We start from the raw sequence: 19,526 nt of genomic DNA, 5'->3' as shown, positions 1-19,526 counted from the left end.
TTAGCCATTAAATATAAAAATTTTATTCAATTTATAATTAAATTTAATAATTTATAATTAAATTAAAAAAATAATTAATAAAAATGTAAATTTTACAAAAAATATTAATATAATTTGTTTAAAAGATATTAAATTTAGTGTCAATTTGAAAGGGACGAAATTGATTTATTTTAACAAAAATTGGAACTGAATTGAACAAAAATAATGAATATAGAGACTAAATTGAACAAAAGGAAATAATACAACCACAAATTGACACATGTCATTAACATTGACACTCACAATTGTGACTTGACATATGGACAATTGTTTTGAAATTTTAAAAGATTTTAAAATTTTTTAAAAAAATTAAAAAAAAATTAAAAACTCTGGAGCGTGACATGTACTATTCAAAAACGTTACCTATCTAAACACCGTTAGTCAAAAGGATCAAATTGACCAAAATTTAACAAAAATAGAACCTAAATGAATACAAAACGAGAATGAATACCAAATTAAATAAAAACAATAATAATAAGGACCAAATATATAAATATATATTTAAACCAAAATAATAAAAATAAATTATCAAAAGGATGATTAGAGTAATAAATTTAAAGTAAGTTAAAAAAGATTAAAAATACATGTCACTTTCTTATAACTACATTATTGATTTAAAAGTTATATTATGGAATTAACAAAGAAAAACTGATCTTCAAATGTTTAATTAAGAAACAAAATTTTATTATATTACCCAATAAATTTTTAAAATTGATTAGAAACTGAATTAAAAAATTTCAAATTTATTACTAGTAGAATAATTATGAACAACTCTGCACGGTATGGTTTACATTGTACTATAAATAGTTACAAATTGATCTTCGATATATGTTTTTGTCAGTTTAAGTTTACCTATATCACGAGAAAATAAAGTGAAGAAAACAAATATGAGACGAATAACCGTCGGATCAACTACTGACCTATCCAAATTACCATATCCAGCTATTCTCATCTGGTTCCTCTCTCCCAATTTACACTCGGGACACCCTTGACCTCGCCAAGGGAGAGAGAAGAAAAGAACCTGTTCTTCCATAGAAAGGTGTTTGGTTTTGTCGGAGTCCACCCATTGGATCGATCCATGACCACCATCCCCATCTTCCTTCTCCTCTTCTCCTTTCACTCCTCTTCTTTTTCCTGAGCAAAATTTTACAGGATAGTGAGGAAAAACACAAGAGAGAAACAAACGGGATTGGAGAGGGCACAGGAAGAAGATTGAGAAAGGGAGAAGTACCCAGGTAATTAAATTGGTTGAAGATTCTGTTTTGATCAGTGGTTGTTTGTTTCCTTAGTGGGTTTTGGTGAATCAATGGAGATGGACAGCATTGACTGTGTGTCATTTTCTGATGGCATGGATGAGGATGAGATCCAACACCACACTCTGCATCCTCATAATCACTCTGAGTTTTCTTCTAACAAACCTCGTAATGGCGGTGCTAATAGCAATAATGTTATGGGAGCCACCGCCATTTCTCCTGCAACCAGCGTTCATGAGTTGCTAGAATGCCCTGTTTGCACAAATTCAATGTACCCCCCAATTCACCAGGTCAGCTCTTGCGTCCATCTTCAACTTATTTGTGTTTCTGTTGTGTAATTTTGATATGTAATTGTGGATTGGGGTTGTGGGGTGTGGGAAGAAGAGCTCTTTTTTTGTTCTAATATTTATTGAGATTTATTTTTGCTGTATTCGATTGGTTTGAAGTGGAATTGAGTTTATTCTGAGCATTGGTTTGACTTTTTGTCGGGGTTTGGGGAAGTTTTGGATTTGGTTTTGGAGATTTAGGTTCTCATTCCATTTGAGGAAGCACTATTTATCAAGTAGCGTGTCTTGTTAACCACAATTGATTGCCGTTGATAAGTCTTGGGTCAATGCTTGCAATGGTAGTGATTGAGTCAGCGAATTTGACTGGCCATTGTATTTCATATCATTGATTTTTTAGAAAATATATTTTTGCAGAGGAAAGTTTATTTGTTCATCATCATTTCATACTGTGTAATAATGGCAAAATGATCAATGATCATTTGATTTAGTGCTACTTTGTAGATACTGTTTCCTATACTGAGAACATCATTCATGGGAGATGACTAGCGTTTAACATTATTTATGTACTGTGCTCTGAAGCAATTAAGGAACCATATCCATGAGTTCAATTTATGATAGGTGAGGAAGTTCTGATCTCAATTACGTAAGCACTCATTTCCCAAGACGGAAAGGGCTAAACTTGTAGTAAATCTTGGTTCCTATATCTCGTGCAAAATGCTTCAGGTTGGATATGCCTCGATATTGTTGGATGTCTAATAACTGCGAAGCATATGTCATGCCAGTATCATTATGTATCATTTTGGCTTGGACCAATATCTATAAGTCTAACTCATTTAAGCTGTCATCTAACAATTTAAGCCTTTAAACTACATTTGGTCATTCCCTTGGAGCTTCTTTGACCAAGTGATTAGGAGTTTGATAATTGTCTTTCTTCATCTGGTTAAAACAAGTTGAATTTCACCACAAAGTAGGTTGGGCTTGTGTATTTTCTATGCCCCTAATCCTTCATGCAAGGGGACCTGTCAAATATAAAACAATTTCTTAGCGTATATACCTCAATACCGTGCAATTTAAGATTATAGTAGGTTTGGCCATTGACATATCTAAGCCCGTGACCTGGTTTCCAATAGTTAAATCATTGTCATCTTGTTGTTCTAATTAAACGTTCAATTTCTACTTGTTATGGATATAATTTAGTGGAGAAATATGTTTCCAAATATTTCCCATTATTGGATATTGATTTTGTTTCTTATATTATAATTATAGAAAAAAGGAGCATAACTTACTATTATTAGTATAATTTTTGTGTATTTTCGTATCATATTTTTATTTTTGTAAGTAAGTATCAAATCTCTTCTACTTATTGTATTCATTTTTTTTCAATATAAATAAAGTTTTTGTGTTGTCTTAGAAACACTCAATTTTAGCTCAATGTCTCTCTCGTGTAGTTTAACATGGTATCATAATTTATCCCAACGAGGCTTGTTGGACCTATTATGACATCTACTTTTGGTCTGCTATGATCACCTACAAGTATCTAGTCTCATGCTTGATATGTTTAGTCATCTGAGTGAGGGTTGGTATTGGAGATCCCACGAGAATTAGAAATTTACCATAGTATATAAGAAGGTACAAATCTCACCTTACAAGCTGGTTTTGTAAGATTGTGTTAGGCTTAACATCCATTTATCTTTATTGTTAAAGGATATCAAATCTCCTCTATTTATTATATTGATTCTTTTTTCTTAATATAAATGAAAAGTATGTGGTATTTTAGAAACACAGTTTCAACTCAGTGTCTCTCTCTTTCCAATAGTTTAACACTATGTCATTGTATATCTTCTTCACATAAAGAAGAATACTTATATGTATAATAGAGCTATAATTATTCTCAATGACCTATTTTCTCAGTAATCCTTTCAGATCTACTAATGCTAAAAATGGGTTTATGCTTATAGACCCATCAATTCCTAAGGGATAGTGAATGAGTGGGCATGTTAATGATATTAAAGCTCAAGTAATAGTTTAAGCTTTTGCAAGTTGATTGTTGACATCATTTGTTGACAATGTTGAACACCTTGTTTGACTTCCTATGTAGCATGGATACTGATATGGATACGGGACACAACACGGACACTTCGACACTTGTAATCTTCAAAATGTAGGCCACGAGGACATGAATCTATATATTAGATCATTATGAATTATTCCATTTAACAATCAATATTTATATACTCAAAATCATCTATATAATATAATAATATAAACATATTGTCATCTAATATAAAAATGAATCTAACCCATCTATCTCTATTATAATATAAACATATTGTCATAAAAATGAAAAGTAGTGATCATATACAATAAGTTTACAAGTTTATGAGTTTTTAAAAAGATAATTGCATTTGTCCTTATTATCATGGTGTTCGAACCATGTCAAGATTATGTAAAAGACAAAAACAATGTCTTTTCAATTCGACACTTTTCTTATGTGTCATACGCATGTCGGTGTCAAATACCTGTTAGACATAGGGACACACCATCTGAGGCATGTCCGAGCTTAATAGGTGATTTCTTATGATTAGATTTAAATGTGACATCCAATACTAGCTCACTTAGATTTCATCAAAATTATTTAAAAAAATTGTGTTTTGTTCCTAAACTAAACTATATACCTATTTCGTTCATGCACTTAAGTGATGTAAAATGTCCTCCTCAACAAATGGCAAATGGAGTGTTTCCCATGTAACAAATAGAGTTTCGTAGTAGACTACAATAGAACCTTCACGTGTCGTGTCGTTTGCTAGGAACAATGTTTTACATGACTTTCATAAACTGTATGGATAATAGTTATATATATATATATATATATATATTGTGTAGTTAGTAGGATATTAAATATTCTAATTGAAGTTGTTAGAAGGTAATTACTGTTGTGTAATTACTGTTGCCAATGAGACTCGTATCCCAATATCTGGACATAGTAATGTTTTTCTTTTGTCATCCCTCAACCTTGAAGATGTTCTTTATGTTCCAAAAACTTCTGATAACCTTATTTATGTTCAAAAACTTATCCATGACTTAAAGTTTTCTATAACCTTCTTTTCCACTTATTGTGTTTTCCAGGATCTTGCCATAGGGAGGACGATTGGAATTGTTAAGGAATAGGGAGAGTTGTATTGTTTTAACAACTTGAGAATTAAAGATAATATCTATACACAAACATGTACCTCTTGTGTCCAATGTTGCACTACTTTTAAGTCTTCTCAAATATGGCTTCTCCATCATCATTTGGGACATCCCTCCGTTTATGTTCTAAAGCCTTTGTTCCCTTCCTTATTTTCCAAAGAGTCTATTGAGTCACCATTCAAATGTGATGTGAGTCAACTTGTGAAACATTATCGCACCACATATCCTCCTATTGATACAAATAGTGTCCATCCTTTTAATTTAGTTCATTCTGATGTTTGAGGGTCTACATCAAACTATAGTGTATCTGGTGCTAAATGGTTTGTCACATTTAGTCGCGATACATCTCGCTGCATTGCCATCCATTCACCCTCTCGCCGTCACGTCTCTCTTTGTTGGCCATCGCACTCGCCTTTGCGGATCATCTGGTCGTGGTGCTTGGTCGCGTTGTTGTCATTATGGTTGTGGTGCTTGGTCGTGTCCCCGTTATCCTTGGTTGCATCATTGTCGTGTCCCTTTCTGTGACCATCGGGCTCACTGTCGACCACCACCTCGTCGTCATCAGTGGTCACGCGTCCTTTACTCATCATGCTGCTCTGTTTCGTTCTCTCTTTGTACATTGTAATATCCCGCATCCTCCACTCACTTTTCTAACTCTCTATTTGGTTATTTTATTTTTTATTTTTCAAATACTTAAAGATTGATATTAAGCCGCTTACAAATTGCACCACCTTTGATGTTTTTTGGTTAAATTTGTAATGAAAACTTAGACCATTATTTCTGGAAATGTATCAAATTCAATGGATACTAATCCCAGTGTATCTTCATCCGTTAAGAGTAGAAGTAAAAATGTTTTGGAAAATCAATCTTATATTGGATGGAAACACAGTTTGATATTAATTGCAATGGTAGAAAAGTTAAATGTAACTATTGCTTAAACATTTTGAGTGGAGGGATATTTAGATTCATACATCATCTTGCTAGAACTTAGGAGGATTCTGCACCTTGTGCCTCTGTTTGAGAAGAAATTAAAAATTTGATGATATAGATAGTTGTGGAAGCTAAGCAAGTTGCATTGAAGGGAAGAAAGTTGAATATCATTGATGAAGAAGATGAAGAACGTGAGAGTGTTGAAGGAGGACATAGGCGGTTTGGATTTAAAGAAAACAAATAGTTGCCACTACTAGTAAGGGGGGAGTCCAAGCCACTATAAATCAAATGATGAAAAGAGGATTCAAAGAAGAGGTTGATGCTCAAGTGGCTGAAGTCTTTTACACCAGTGATGTGTGAAATTATTGGTAAATATGGAGTTGGCTACAAACCACCATATTATCATGATATCATAGAGAAGCTCTTGAAACAAGTTGTGAGCAAAACATATTTAATTCTTGAAGAATACAAGGAGGAACAGAAGAGAACTGGTTATACCATTATGTCTGATGGTTGGGTGGACAAAAAATGACGTTCTATTTGTAATTTCTTGGTGAATAGTTCTAAAGGGATGGTTTTTCTTTATTCACTTGACACCTCAGACATTTCAAAAACAGCTGCTAAGTATTCAAGATGTTAGATGACGTTGTTGAGTTTGTTGGAGAAGAAAATGTAGTTCAAGTTGTTACTGATAATGCTGTGAATTTCAAGGCAGTTAGAGATTTGTGGATGCAAAAAACAGAACAACTGTATTGGACTCCATGTGCTGCACACTGTACTGATTTAATCTTTCAAGATTTTGAAAAGATTTTGAAAAGAATTACCACTTACATTTATGGAAGAACAATGTTGATTTCCTTGTTGAAAAAGTTCATTAAAGGTAGAGACCTTATAAGACCGGGTGTGACTAGATTTGCCACAACATACTTGGTTGTCTTCATAAATTGAAGGCATCATTATTGACCATGTTTAGCTCCGAGGAGGAGAAGATAAGCAAGTTTAGAACTTCACAAGAGGGGAAAAGAGTAGAATGCGTGGTATTAGACAATCGGTTTTGAAAGAATGTCTCCACATGCTTGAAGGCTACTACCCCTCTTATGGTGGTCTTAAGATTGGTGTCAAATGTAAAACCCGCAATGAGTTTCATTTATGAAGAGATTAATTTTCTAAAACCCCACTTCCACTATGAACCTAACTTTAGATGAGATGATGGTGGAGAGGTGAAAGAAGGATTGTATATATGCATAAGAAGATTGGTACTAGGTTTGGCAGAAAGAAGAAATGTTAATTTGCTAATTGTTGGATTTCATTTTGCTAGAGGACTTTTTGGAATGGAAGATAAAAAGGAATGTAGGAAAGTATTAAATCTTGGGGAATGGTGGGAGATGTTTGGGGATGGAACTCCGGAGTTGAAGAGATTTTCTATTCAAATTCTAACTTGACTTGTAACTCTTTGGGATGTGAGCATAATTTGAGCTTATTTGAAATGGTAATTTAAATTATTTATGATTTATAATTTTCTTTATTAGGTTTATATCTATTAAAATTTAATATTTCATTTTAGGTTCATACAAATAGAAGAAACCGCTTGCATCAGAAAAAGATGAATGATTTAGTTTATGTAATGTATAACTTGAAGTTGAAAAGTAGACAAATTCGAAAAACTATTACTCTTCCATTTGATGACATTGAATCAGATGATGAATGGATAATTGAAGAGGCAGGTGAGATTGTTGAGATTGAGCAAGTTGAAGGTGAAATTGATTTTCATAATGTTCCCTTAGATACCAACAACAAATCCAACTCTAGATGCTCTTGATCTTGATAACGTAACTTTTGATGTCAATGAGGATGCACAAGTTTCATCAGGGGAAGAGTTAGACGAAGATGATAATGGAGATGATGATGTCATTAGAGGATTAAAGGATTAGACATAGACATTTGACATTTGAATTTATGTTTTGTATGAACTTATTTATTTCAAGAACTTTTAAATGATATAAAGTTTTGGACTTATTTGAATTAGGATGTTATTTATATAAATTATATTTTTTTTTCATGTGAAGTAAACTCTTAAGAGTTTTGTGATTCGATTACGGTTCGAGTTTATTGGACTCTCACGAGTTTACGTAATCTCGAGTTTGACAACCTTGACTCTTGGTATTCTTGATACTTCTCTTGCCACATCTCATATGGATATCTCTTTGTGAAATGGTATCAGAGCAGTGATCTCGGTTCTGTGGAGAGATGGAAGATAGGGTATGGTGAATACAAGAATGGAATCAAGAATTGATGGCCTGGAAAAGATAGTTCAAGAATTGGTTCAAGATCATGACAATAGTGAAAATGAACAGCATGAGAGGTTCCAAAGATTGGAGGATATTGATAGGTTCTCTACCTCATAAATGGCCACAATTGTTGCCATCGGCTGAATATTGGTTTAACACAAATTATAGTGCTTCCACAAAGATGACTCCCTTTAAGGCCTTGTATGGTCGTGATCCTCCCTTGATTCTTAAAGGTACAACTATTTCGTCTAGGATAGAAAATATTAACCAGCTTCAACAAGAACGTGATGAGATAATAAGGAGTTGAAAATGAATTTGTGTAAAGCCCAAGATCAGAATTGAACTTAGGCTAACAAACACTGGAGGGAAGTGGAATACCAAGTGGGAGACTGGGTCTATCTCAAAATGCAGCCTTACAGGCTAAAATCTTTAGCTAAATGACCCAATGAAAAACTCAGCCCTAGGTTTTATTGACCTTACAACTTACAAGATTATTGAGAATTGGGATGGTGGCATATAAGTTGGATCTGCCCACTCAGCAGAATCCATCAAGTGTTTCATGTTTCTCTCCTCAAAAGAGCAGTCCAGCCAGATATTGTAATCCAGGATCTACCCCTACACTCTCACTAAAGAATTAATTTTTGGATGTCCAACCAAAACAGTTATTGGAGACTAGGACAAATAATAAAGGAGAATTGGAAGTTTTAATTAAATGGCAGCATCTTCCAAATTCGGAAAATAGTTGGGAAGCATGCTCTCCTATCAGCAAGGAGTTTCCAGATTTTCACCTAAAGGACAAGGTGAAGCTTCATGGAAGGGGTATTGATAGGTTTGGCATTGTCTATAACAGAAGGAAAAGAAAAACATGACAGTAAAGACAGTTATTTATAACTGTCATAGGGTTATGAAACAGTTATGTTATTACTGTCATAGGGGTATAAAACAGTCTGTTTAGGAGGTAGGAAGGGTATGCTTTGAATCTTAGTTTTGAGGAAAGGTTGTGGAGAGTGTGGTCTCTCGAAATACCTCTGTTGTAATAGAATTTTGGTCTAAATCCCTACTTCATTGGTACAGAATAGATCTGGTGGAATAAAAGGTATCTTTCTGTGTGAAATCTATTTCTGAACTAATCATAGTACAACTAAAACACTTAACAGTTTCAGATAAAAGATCTTCGACACTTGAAGTATTTTCTTGGTATGGAAGTTGCACAATCCAAATGTTGGTTTAATTATATCTTAGAGAAAGTATGCTTTGTACATTTTAGAAGAAACAAAGATGTTAAATGCTAAGCTTGTGGGCACACCAACTGATTTGAGTGTCAAACTTGTACCCATCCGAGAGAAGCTTATTCTAGCCCTACAAGATTTAAGCGGTTAGTTGGCAACTTAAATTACATCATTTTGACACATCCTAACATTACCTTTACAGTGAGCATAGTAAGTCAATTTTGAAACACTTCTTGTTAAGACCATTAGAATGCAGTCGTAAATATCCTAAAGTATTGGGTAGGGTCTTGAAGCGATAAATCCTCTACCTTAAGATAGTGTTCTTATTGGAGTTAAACAATATCATCGAAAAGTAAGGAAAAATATTTTTTTAGCAAGATCAAGTGCAGAAATAATTTACAGGGCAATAATATTGGTCATGTGTGAACTCTTATGGCCAAAACAACTAGCCTTATATGTGACAACTAGACAACATTACACAATGCGTGTAGTCCTGTCACTCAATAGAGAACCAAAGATATTGAAGTAGATTGTCATTCCATTAGGGAAAAGCTGGAACATGAAGACTAAGTTACTGAGATTTGATCTCTAGTGAACAGTTGGCTAACATATTTATCACATTGCTAAGAGGACCAAGGATTGATTATGTTTGTAGCAAGCTAAATGCATATGATATACATGCTCCAGCTTAAAGGGGAATATTGTACTTATACAAATATAAGATCCAAATCCTTTATGATCAGGACAAACTAAATTATAAATGTATTATTAGTAATGCTTTTATTTATGCCTTTATGATCAGGATAATCTAATGTTAAAATTATTCTAATCTATTGATTCAATTTTTTCAATACCAATAAAATATCCATAATGTCTCAAACGTACGGTTTCAACTTTGTGTCTCTCACTCTTATAGTTTAACTCTTGAAATAAAACAAATATAGATGTATCGTTGTTTCTTATAGTTTCAGCTCATATCTTATGGTCTCTAAATTATTACCAACACCAAAAGGAGCAGCTTTTTTTCAGTAGATCCGGTTGGCTACATTAAGCACATGACACCATTTGACATGGTAGAAAACTAAGTTCTTAGAGATATTGGTGAAATATCTTTCTTAGTTTCCCTCTGCCACCTTTCATGGGATTAAAATTCTTGCAATCTACTTTCTTCACTGGTGTCTCTAATAACCTTCTTTGCTTATCTCCAAATTACCTTAACTAATTGTTTGCCATTCTTTTCTTGACAGATGCCACTTTAATAACTTCTCAAATGGAATTAGTTCATATCCTGTCTACACATCCATCTTAATATTCTCATTTATGCTACTATAACATTGCTCACTGTTACGCTTTTACAACTCAACCTTAATTGCTAGAGTTTGGTTGATAGTATAGTAGAACAATAAAGTTTGTCTTTTTGAACTTCGTAGGTACTTTGTTGTCACAACTTTCTTTGCTTTCCTGCAATTTAACATTCCAGTTTGTATCCTTTGTGACATCTTCATTAATTTCCCCATTATTTTTTAAAATTGATCCTAGATACTTAAACTTAAACTGATGGCATCTCCAAATTTTACCTCCGAATGATTTCCTCTTATTTCTTGCTAAAATTGCATGGCGCATAGATTGTTTTACCCAATTTTAGAGAAAACCCCCTTGCTTCTAATTTTTATCTTGAAAGCTCAAGTTTAGAGTTAATTTCTTCTCTCTTGATTCTTTGAAACTTTATTATCCACAAAACACATGCATTTAAGGTTAATCTTTTGCATGTATCCATTAGACATCCTAGACAAAATTAATAAGCATAGACCAAAGGCTGAGTCCTACATGTAAATCTATCGTTATATGAAATTCCTTAGTCTAGAAGTTTTCACACACAGTCACACTGGTAGTTACCTCATTATGTGTCGTGTACAGCTTAGATGTAAGTCGTGCATAAACCTTTCTTTCCCGAAACACTTCTCTAAGTGCTGGACCATATGCTTTCTTCAACTTAATTCATATATATACTCTTCATATGTACATTTCCTTAGAAGATAAAGTTCCTATTTCTTCTTGGCCTAAATCCGAATTGATTATGTACAATCTTAGTCTCGTTCTCTATTCCTTTTGTTTTTATTCTCTTTTTCTTGGTTTTTAGGCTTTGTATGTGAGGCTTTAACATGTTTCTATGATCGAGTGTATGAATCCAAATATGTCGATATAAGTCTTCGGAGATGCAAGCGAATTGCAGCATATATTCCTCAAAATTTGCTTTATGTGTATGACTGTTGTCATGACACAACATTCTCCTACTTTTCAACATTTTGTAAGCATATTCTTTTTCGATGGTTCTTGGCTATTATCGTCTAACAAGTAACGTAATACATTCTAATTTAATAGATTTATAGAACATAATCAATAATATCTATTCCTAAATATTTGTGATTAACATGGATTTTTTTTTTCATTATGAAGTCATAGAATTATATGTTCTCAGCATGTGAAATTTGTGATCAATATTTGTAATTTTTAAACTTTTAAAAAAGGAGTTGATTTAGTTTGTCTCATGAAAGGGATGATTGATGTTTCTGTGATTTTCACCAATTTACTATTGGAATTAAAGTTTTGGATATTTTACATGAATAAATATTTTATATGAAATTTTATACATACACGTGTGATTTTGTTGAATCAAAATTGACTCCCCGCACGAAAGCGTGCCTACCTCCGTCCCTGTTAACTTGTATTTTTTATGGTTAAATGTGAAGCTGCTAGTACTCTGAGATGGAACATATGAATGGCAGTTGCATTCTTCTTCAGGAATTACAAATTTGATGTCAGGTTTAGTACCACTTTGCACATGCAAACTGGGTCTGGTTTATGAGATATACTTGGATTAAAATGTGAAATTGAAGCTTATATCCTCTTTGGTTAGACTAACAGATGCTTGTCTTTTCCCGTCAAATGAAAAATGGAAAGAATGTAAATTACTTTTTCTTTTATTTTCTTCCGGACTTTACTAATTAAATGCTAATACTTTCGACTTTTTTTTTTTTTCACTTTGTAAAGGGAGAAAACACTTTTGGACATTTCCAGAGTAACTTTTGGTTTAAAAAATCACTTTTACCTGTAAAAAATCATGTAAAACATTTTTGGCCTATCTGTACAATGTCAATTTTTTCACCAGAGATAACTGGGATTATAGCTAATAAACAATGCCAAAACCCAGTGTCTTCCTAAGTGCTAACAGTAATAATTCCGGTAAACAACGAAAGAAGAGATGATTTGATTTGTCTTAGAATTTAAGCTTTAAAACATATGCAGGTTAACAAAATTGACTTGTAAGATCATGACTGCCTAAACTTGATAAACTAAGTCTCTAGGTGATGTGTGAGATTAAATTAAGGCCCTCTAGACTGCAATTATGGCAGTCTCTAAACGGGCTACAACTATGGTGGACTAGGGATGACTGCTTTAAGGTGACTTTCAATGCCGTTTGTGGCGTGTGGAATGTGACAAATGTAGGTGACCTAACAATGAATCTAGGTAATCTCTGACACCATATATAACATTCAATAAATTATTCTTCAAAATCATAGTACTTGTATTGGTATGTTGAGAGCTATCTTCCTGTTCTCTCTTGTACGACCACATTTCAAATTTAAACGTACTCATAAAACATGCCAAATTTGATTTCCTAAGTATTGGCATAAGTGAGGGTACTTTGTGGTTTTAAGGCCCAAAATTTCTTGCCAGTAGAATGTTGCCTAATATTTATTTCTTCAATTTTCTTAATTTTCTCATATGCGGCCTAATATTTGTTTCTGCAATTGCCTGAACATATGAAGCTATATGGTCATTTAAAGTTGATCTTATAAATGATTGGAGTATAATAGTCGAACCTGCTGAAAAGTATGTATTTGTTAGAAGGCGAAGAAAAAAAGAGTAACATATAGTTTCTTGCAGTGCCACAATGGACACACACTGTGTTCCACTTGTAAAACAAGGGTGCACAATCGATGCCCCACTTGTAGACAAGAGCTTGGAGATATTAGGTGTCTAGCATTGGAGAAGGTGGCTGAATCACTCGAGTTACCTTGCAAGTACTACTCCCTTGGATGTCCCGAAATCTTTCCATATTACAGCAAGCTTAAGCATGAGACTGTATGCAATTTTAGACCATACAATTGTCCTTATGCTGGATCAGAGTGCTCTGTTGTTGGGGACATTCCCTTCCTTGTTGCACATTTGAGGGATGATCATAAGGTGGACATGCACACAGGTTGCACATTCAACCATCGTTATGTGAAGTCCAATCCTCGTGAAGTAGAGAATGCAACTTGGATGCTAACCGTAAGTGTTTTACATTTCATTGATAGATTATTTATGCTGTGTCAAATGGTCATTCAAATGCTCATCAAACTTCCTTTTTTAGTGAGGAGATGCTGCTATGTGAAAATCTTTTAAACGGTTCTTTTGGGAAGAAATATTCTATTTACTTCGTTCTGTTTTATGCTTTCATTGGATTAAATAATGGAAAGTTAGTGAGTGAAAAGGATAATGGAAGAGAAAGAGAACAAAAAATAAAATCGTTTGGATAAGTTAAAGAAAGTAGAAACAAGTGAAAAGTGAGATATATTTATTTATTATTATTAAAAATTTCATTTTTATTTATTGTCATTTTTTAATTATTTATTACTATTATTATAATAAAGAAGAAAATATATTAATGAAATAGTCAATCTTTGATATAATATTCATAAATATTAATAAAATATTCCTCGTATAATTGATTATGTAAATTTCTAAGCAAATCTTTTTGTTTTTGCACAGAAAGTTTAATGCAAGTTTGTTACCTCGTTTTTTTTTATATTACTTACTCTTTTGTTTTCGTTTTTCGTACTTTCTTTCTATTTCTTTGCTCTCAAGGTTTCCAAGCCTGGAAGACACAGCATGATTAATTAAAGAATTTCTATTTTTTTTCTGGTATTGAAAAAGGTTTCAAATGTACTTCATTCTCTATAGACAAACTTTAATATAAAAATTTGTAGGATAGGAAGTAGAAAAAAGAAATTGAAATTATGTTTGCCATAAATGTAGAATTAGCTTAAAATTATGTTTTAAGTTGTGCATGCATGTGATTTTGCTGTTACCAGTTGACATTTGTTTCCATAGGTATTTCATTGTTTTGGGCAATACTTCTGCCTTCACTTCGAAGCTTTCCAGCTTGGCATGGCTCCTGTTTATATGGCATTCCTTCGATTTATGGGTGATGAGAACGAGGCTCGTAACTACAGCTACAGCCTTGAGGTTGGGGCAAATGGCAGGAAACTCATTTGGGAGGGCACACCACGAAGTATTCGCGATAGCCACAGGAAAGTCAGGGATAGCCACGACGGTCTCATTATTCAACGAAACATGGCCTTGTTTTTCTCTGGAGGTGATAAGAAGGAGCTCAAACTAAGAGTTACAGGAAGAATATGGAAGGAACAACAAAATCCAGATGCTGGGGTGTGCATACCAAATCTTTGCAGCTAATTCAAATGCTTCTGTTGGGACAATGGAGCTGTATCAACCACACCAACTCTCTGTAACAGTGTAAGGTACTAAGATGGCTTTTCAAAGTGTCTGTTATCCCACTTGTGTAATAAAACAACAATGTCTTGCTTCAAATTTGCTTAATCAGAAAGAGACTGCAACCCAAATTTGGCTCGTATTTTCTGTGAGGTTCTCGTGATGTCATAGGAAGTCTTTTGGTCTGATAATCGCGTTCGTTGCCATCAAGGAAGTGATTTCACAAGAGACCACACAATGATAAACAAATGTTTAAGCTATCTCATCACAAATCTGTATATTCTTTCACCGACATGACATTTTTGTGAGTGTTGAGCACACTTGTGGATGCTTGACTAGCTTTCATGATTGTAGTTTTTATGTACCTAATTTACGGTTTAAAGCATGGTAGTAAGTATCATACGATAAGATATAATGCTCCACCTTCACAATACAAATTATTTGAAAACTCATTTTTGCTCTCGTACGTACTATTTGATTTTTGAATCACCCTTAATCGTGTGGTTTGAATCGTTATGGGCAGTTTAAAATTTCGAGTGAGATTGTAAATTCGCACAATATTGTGTTTTCACCCAAAGTTGAAGCGGTGGCTAGATCGGAAGCTGGCCAGATCATAGCGCTTTTATTGGGTTCCACACCAAATCGGAGGTTCGTTCGCCACGTCGATTTTCTCTACTGCTGTGCTGTTAAGGCTTGACGGTTGCTTTGATGGATTTAGGGTTTGATGGCTCCCATGTTTTATTATAAATTGACGGGGCTTTTCGGTGCATCCCAAATGATTTCTTCTGTACCTTTAAAAGTTGATTTAATTTTTATTTTGTCTTTCACAGTAAAAAAAGTAAAATAAAAAAAAGTAAATTTTCTCTCTCCTATATTTAATACAGTACCTCGCTCATGCATCCCCAATTTCCAATAAGACCTAGCCCCTTTTGTGCGGCAGCAGCTTCTTTTCTCTCCCACATCTACATCCGTCATTTTTCTTTTCTCTCTTCTCTCTCGTTTGATTAATTAGCATTGCAGTAGTTTACCATCCTAGGAATAGGTACCTCCTCCATCTTGGGAGGGATGCCAAGGATGAGGAGAGAAAAGCCCTGGTTGCTGCCACGAGGGCGGTGCCGGCCATTCGTGCTTTCGGGAACGTTGATGTGGTTGAAAAGGCTGATTATGTCACCTACTTGGGGTCCTCCAATGTGGCCATTGCTCTTCCGGCTGCAGCCATTATGCTCAAATTGGATAGTGGATGGAATTGGTTCATCACTTTGAGTGCATGGCATTGCGGCAGTTGAAATAGCGAAAGTGAACTTCCACAGCACATCCTTTTTTTTTTCCGAAAAATACCACTACGGATGTCGAAATTTGATTCAGAAAGTTGAATTGTGGATGTCGATATCTAGTGCACATGTTTAATTTTGTTTTGTACAATTACAGATGTCGACATCCGATTGATACAATTGCATTGCGGATGTAGACATTTGGGTCACATTTTTTTGAGTTCTCAGATGTGGTTGGATAATAGGATTTTTACGGATGTCGACATCTAATTCAGACAAGTGCATTGCGAATGTTGACATTGGGTTCACATTTTTTTGAGTTCTCATTACGGATGTGGTTGGATAATAGGATTTTCACGAATGTCGACATCTGATTCAGACAAGTGCATTGCGGATGTTAACATCCGGTACACATTTTTTTGAATTCTCATATGGATGTGGTTGGTGGGTAATAGGATTGTTACAGATGACGACATTCAGTTCAAACAATTGCATTATGGATGTCAAACAATTGCATTATGGATGTCGATATCTGGTTCACTTTTTTTTAGTTTTCATGCACTTAAATTGTTCCATTGCGAATGTGACATCGAGACGAAATCATTACGGATGTCGACATTTATAATATAATCTTGAGTTACAAAGGTCGACATCTAGTATAGAATTTATTTGTTTTTTTATAATCTAATGCTGATATGATTGTGAGATGCGGATCTCAACGAATGCAAATGTGTTATTTATTATAATTATGAAAATGTGTTATTGATAGGAATAATCATGTATACAAAATAAAATTATAGTAATGTAAAAAGACATTAGTTAGATATAATTACATATGTATAGAAAAAAACTAAATAAATTTTTCTATATCTAAAATAATATATACCGGATAAAATGGATCAATAATCAAGGTCAAAATTTATTTCAATGAAAAATTAAAAAAAAATAATGATTTGTGGATGTGTATATCCGGTTCACAAATTTGACATTTGTTACTAAACTATACTGGATGGCCACATCCAATTTATTTTTTAATATAAACTTTAAATATAATAATGTAGAAAAATATTTATCTTAATAAACTTAATAATAAATTAAAATAAATAAATATAACACTTATTAAATGTTTATCTTAATAACTAAAAAATTAAACAAAGTTTGTTAAGTCACTCTATGAGAGAATAAAAAATAAAAAAAAAAAAGTGTGGTTAACAAACAAAGGTAAAACGGATGTCCATGTACCGCATCCAATGCAAACACTCCACATTTGGTGTTCAATTTACCACAGATAAATTTTTTAATTTGGTTTTTTTTCTTAACACATTTTTTAAATAATTTAAATAAATAAATTAAATAATAAATCATTGTCTTAAAAACATACAAAATATATAAAAAATACGTTAAATAGAAATTTAACTTTCACAACATAAAAATTAACAAATAAAAAGAAACCGGAAGTGGACATCTGATTAGTATTTTATTACTTTTCTAAAAATATTGTATGATTAACTTAAAAGTTAATTAAAAGAAATAAATATCATAATTATTAAATCTTTATGCTAATAAACTAAAAAAAAGTTACTTAGCTTTGTGAGATCACTGTATCAGAAAAAAAAAATTATTGTTTAAAAAATAAAGATGTCCACATCTGTTATACACATTGGATGTCCACATCCGATTCAAACAATATCTCACATTCGGTACTTTTTCAAATTTGATTTTTTATTTTTTAACACACTTATTAAATAATTATACTAAATAAAGAAAATAATAAATAAATTATTATCTTTAAAACATAGAAAAAATAGATAAAATATAAGTATAATGTTAAATAGAAATTGAACTTTCAAAGAATAAAAATTAATAAACATTTATTACAATTAAAAATAAATCGAAAGTGCACATGCCATGTGATATCCGTTTGTATAATGAACTGAATGTTCTCATCTCGATTCAACACATACCGGATGTCCACATCTAGATTTCACACATACCAAATGTCCACATCTGGTCTACAATAGCGAATGTGTTTTTACGAATGTCAACATCCAGTTCTACAATATAAATACTGGATATCGACAACTGGTACTTAGATGATTATTTCATAAACACCTAGTATACCAATTTTGTTACCTCAGCAACAAACAACAGTCACCCAACGAGCACAATTAACAAGCATTCAAAATAAGTGCAATGAAATATAAATGCAAACACTAACCTATTAGTGTCAAATGATAAAAAAAATGGTAGGGAACCACGAGTTTTGAAAAGGGACCACAGGCTGAGTGGTTGGAACAGGGACCACAGCTAGAGAGGTTCGAATAACAAGACCATTTGAGAGAAAAAGTGTGCAGAGGACAAAACATAACGAAGCAAATTTGGAGGTGTTTTTATGGAGAACAGAACAGAAGAAATTCTTGGAGGTGTGAACTATTCATAACTGAAGAAGAAGTTTGGAGGTGTAACATTTCCATTAAAAATGAGGAGCGCGGTAACTTTTTTTAATTACCCACACCAACCAAGTTAGGTAAGGTCATAATGGTAATAAATTCTAACATTTTGGGGTACAGTAGAAACCATTTGGGTGTAGGGAGAAGCCCCCTAAATTGACTTGGTCCATATTTTATTAAGAAATTGACCCAACCCAACCCAAAAGTCCAACACTCGTCCGTCCTTTTTTGTGGGGGCTTCTCCCTACACCTCTAATGACTATTTTTCAACAACCATTTCGCAGCAAGTGTACTGGTACGTAGTAGTATTAACAAGTGTCATATTCACAGGGATTTAACAAGTATATTGGTAGTTTGAGTTTTGGATTCTGGTTGATAGAGAATGCAAGTAAATAAAAATAGTAGTTATTAGATAGATTGAGCGAAGTAGGAGCTATGAATTGATTTCATCTCATCTTCTTCTACTACACCACTACCATCTTGTTCACTTACTTTGTAAATCATTCAATGTCTTGAGAGTACTCTTTCTATGTAGATCAAGGATCATCTCTGATACACTAGAACCTAAGGACTCCAAACCCTAGTGTGATCTCTCAACTCTTGGTAGAATGAGTCCTTGCTTTAATGTGCAAGACTCTCTCCTCCAACATCCACTATGGTATGCCATGAAGCATCCAATACATGTATGATGATTTGATTGGACCATAATTTGAGATCGGTTTCTCAACTCAAAATCTAAATCAGTTAAATAAATGAGTGATTAAGTCATCATTAAGCATAAATCAAACCACAAACAATTGAATGAAAGCAAAGATAAATACCTAAGAACTAGAAGTGAATAGAATAAGAATTGATTACATCAAACCTGGACACGAGGGAGTTCAGGTACTCATAGAATATTACAATGTAATTCCAACAACATGTACACATAAGATTTACACTAAGAACACCTCCCTCATGCCTCACAGACCCTATTCTGTCCTACTACTACATTGTGGAGCCTCCACTCAATGCTTAGAATGAAGACTCATGGT

The 19,526-nt window shown here is 33.4% G+C and overlaps 1 protein-coding gene across 1 annotated transcript; it reads left to right on the top strand.

The window, feature by feature from the left end:
• Positions 1-932: 932 nt before the first annotated feature.
• On the top strand, positions 933-15,223 carry LOC114194341 (E3 ubiquitin-protein ligase SINAT5-like). The gene is made up of 3 exons (XM_028084502.1): positions 933-1,582; positions 13,164-13,550; positions 14,373-15,223. Exons 1-3 carry the CDS (start codon positions 1,346-1,348, stop codon positions 14,733-14,735), a joined length of 987 nt encoding a protein of 328 aa, XP_027940303.1. The 5' UTR covers positions 933-1,345; the 3' UTR covers positions 14,736-15,223.
• The last annotated feature ends 4,303 nt before the right edge of the window (positions 15,224-19,526 follow it).

The sequence above is a fragment of the Vigna unguiculata genome, chromosome 8 (assembly GCF_004118075.2).
Source record: "Vigna unguiculata cultivar IT97K-499-35 chromosome 8, ASM411807v1, whole genome shotgun sequence".
In the NCBI taxonomy this organism is placed as follows: Eukaryota; Viridiplantae; Streptophyta; class Magnoliopsida; order Fabales; family Fabaceae; genus Vigna; species Vigna unguiculata.
This window is presented reverse-complemented; position numbering and strand designations above follow the sequence as displayed.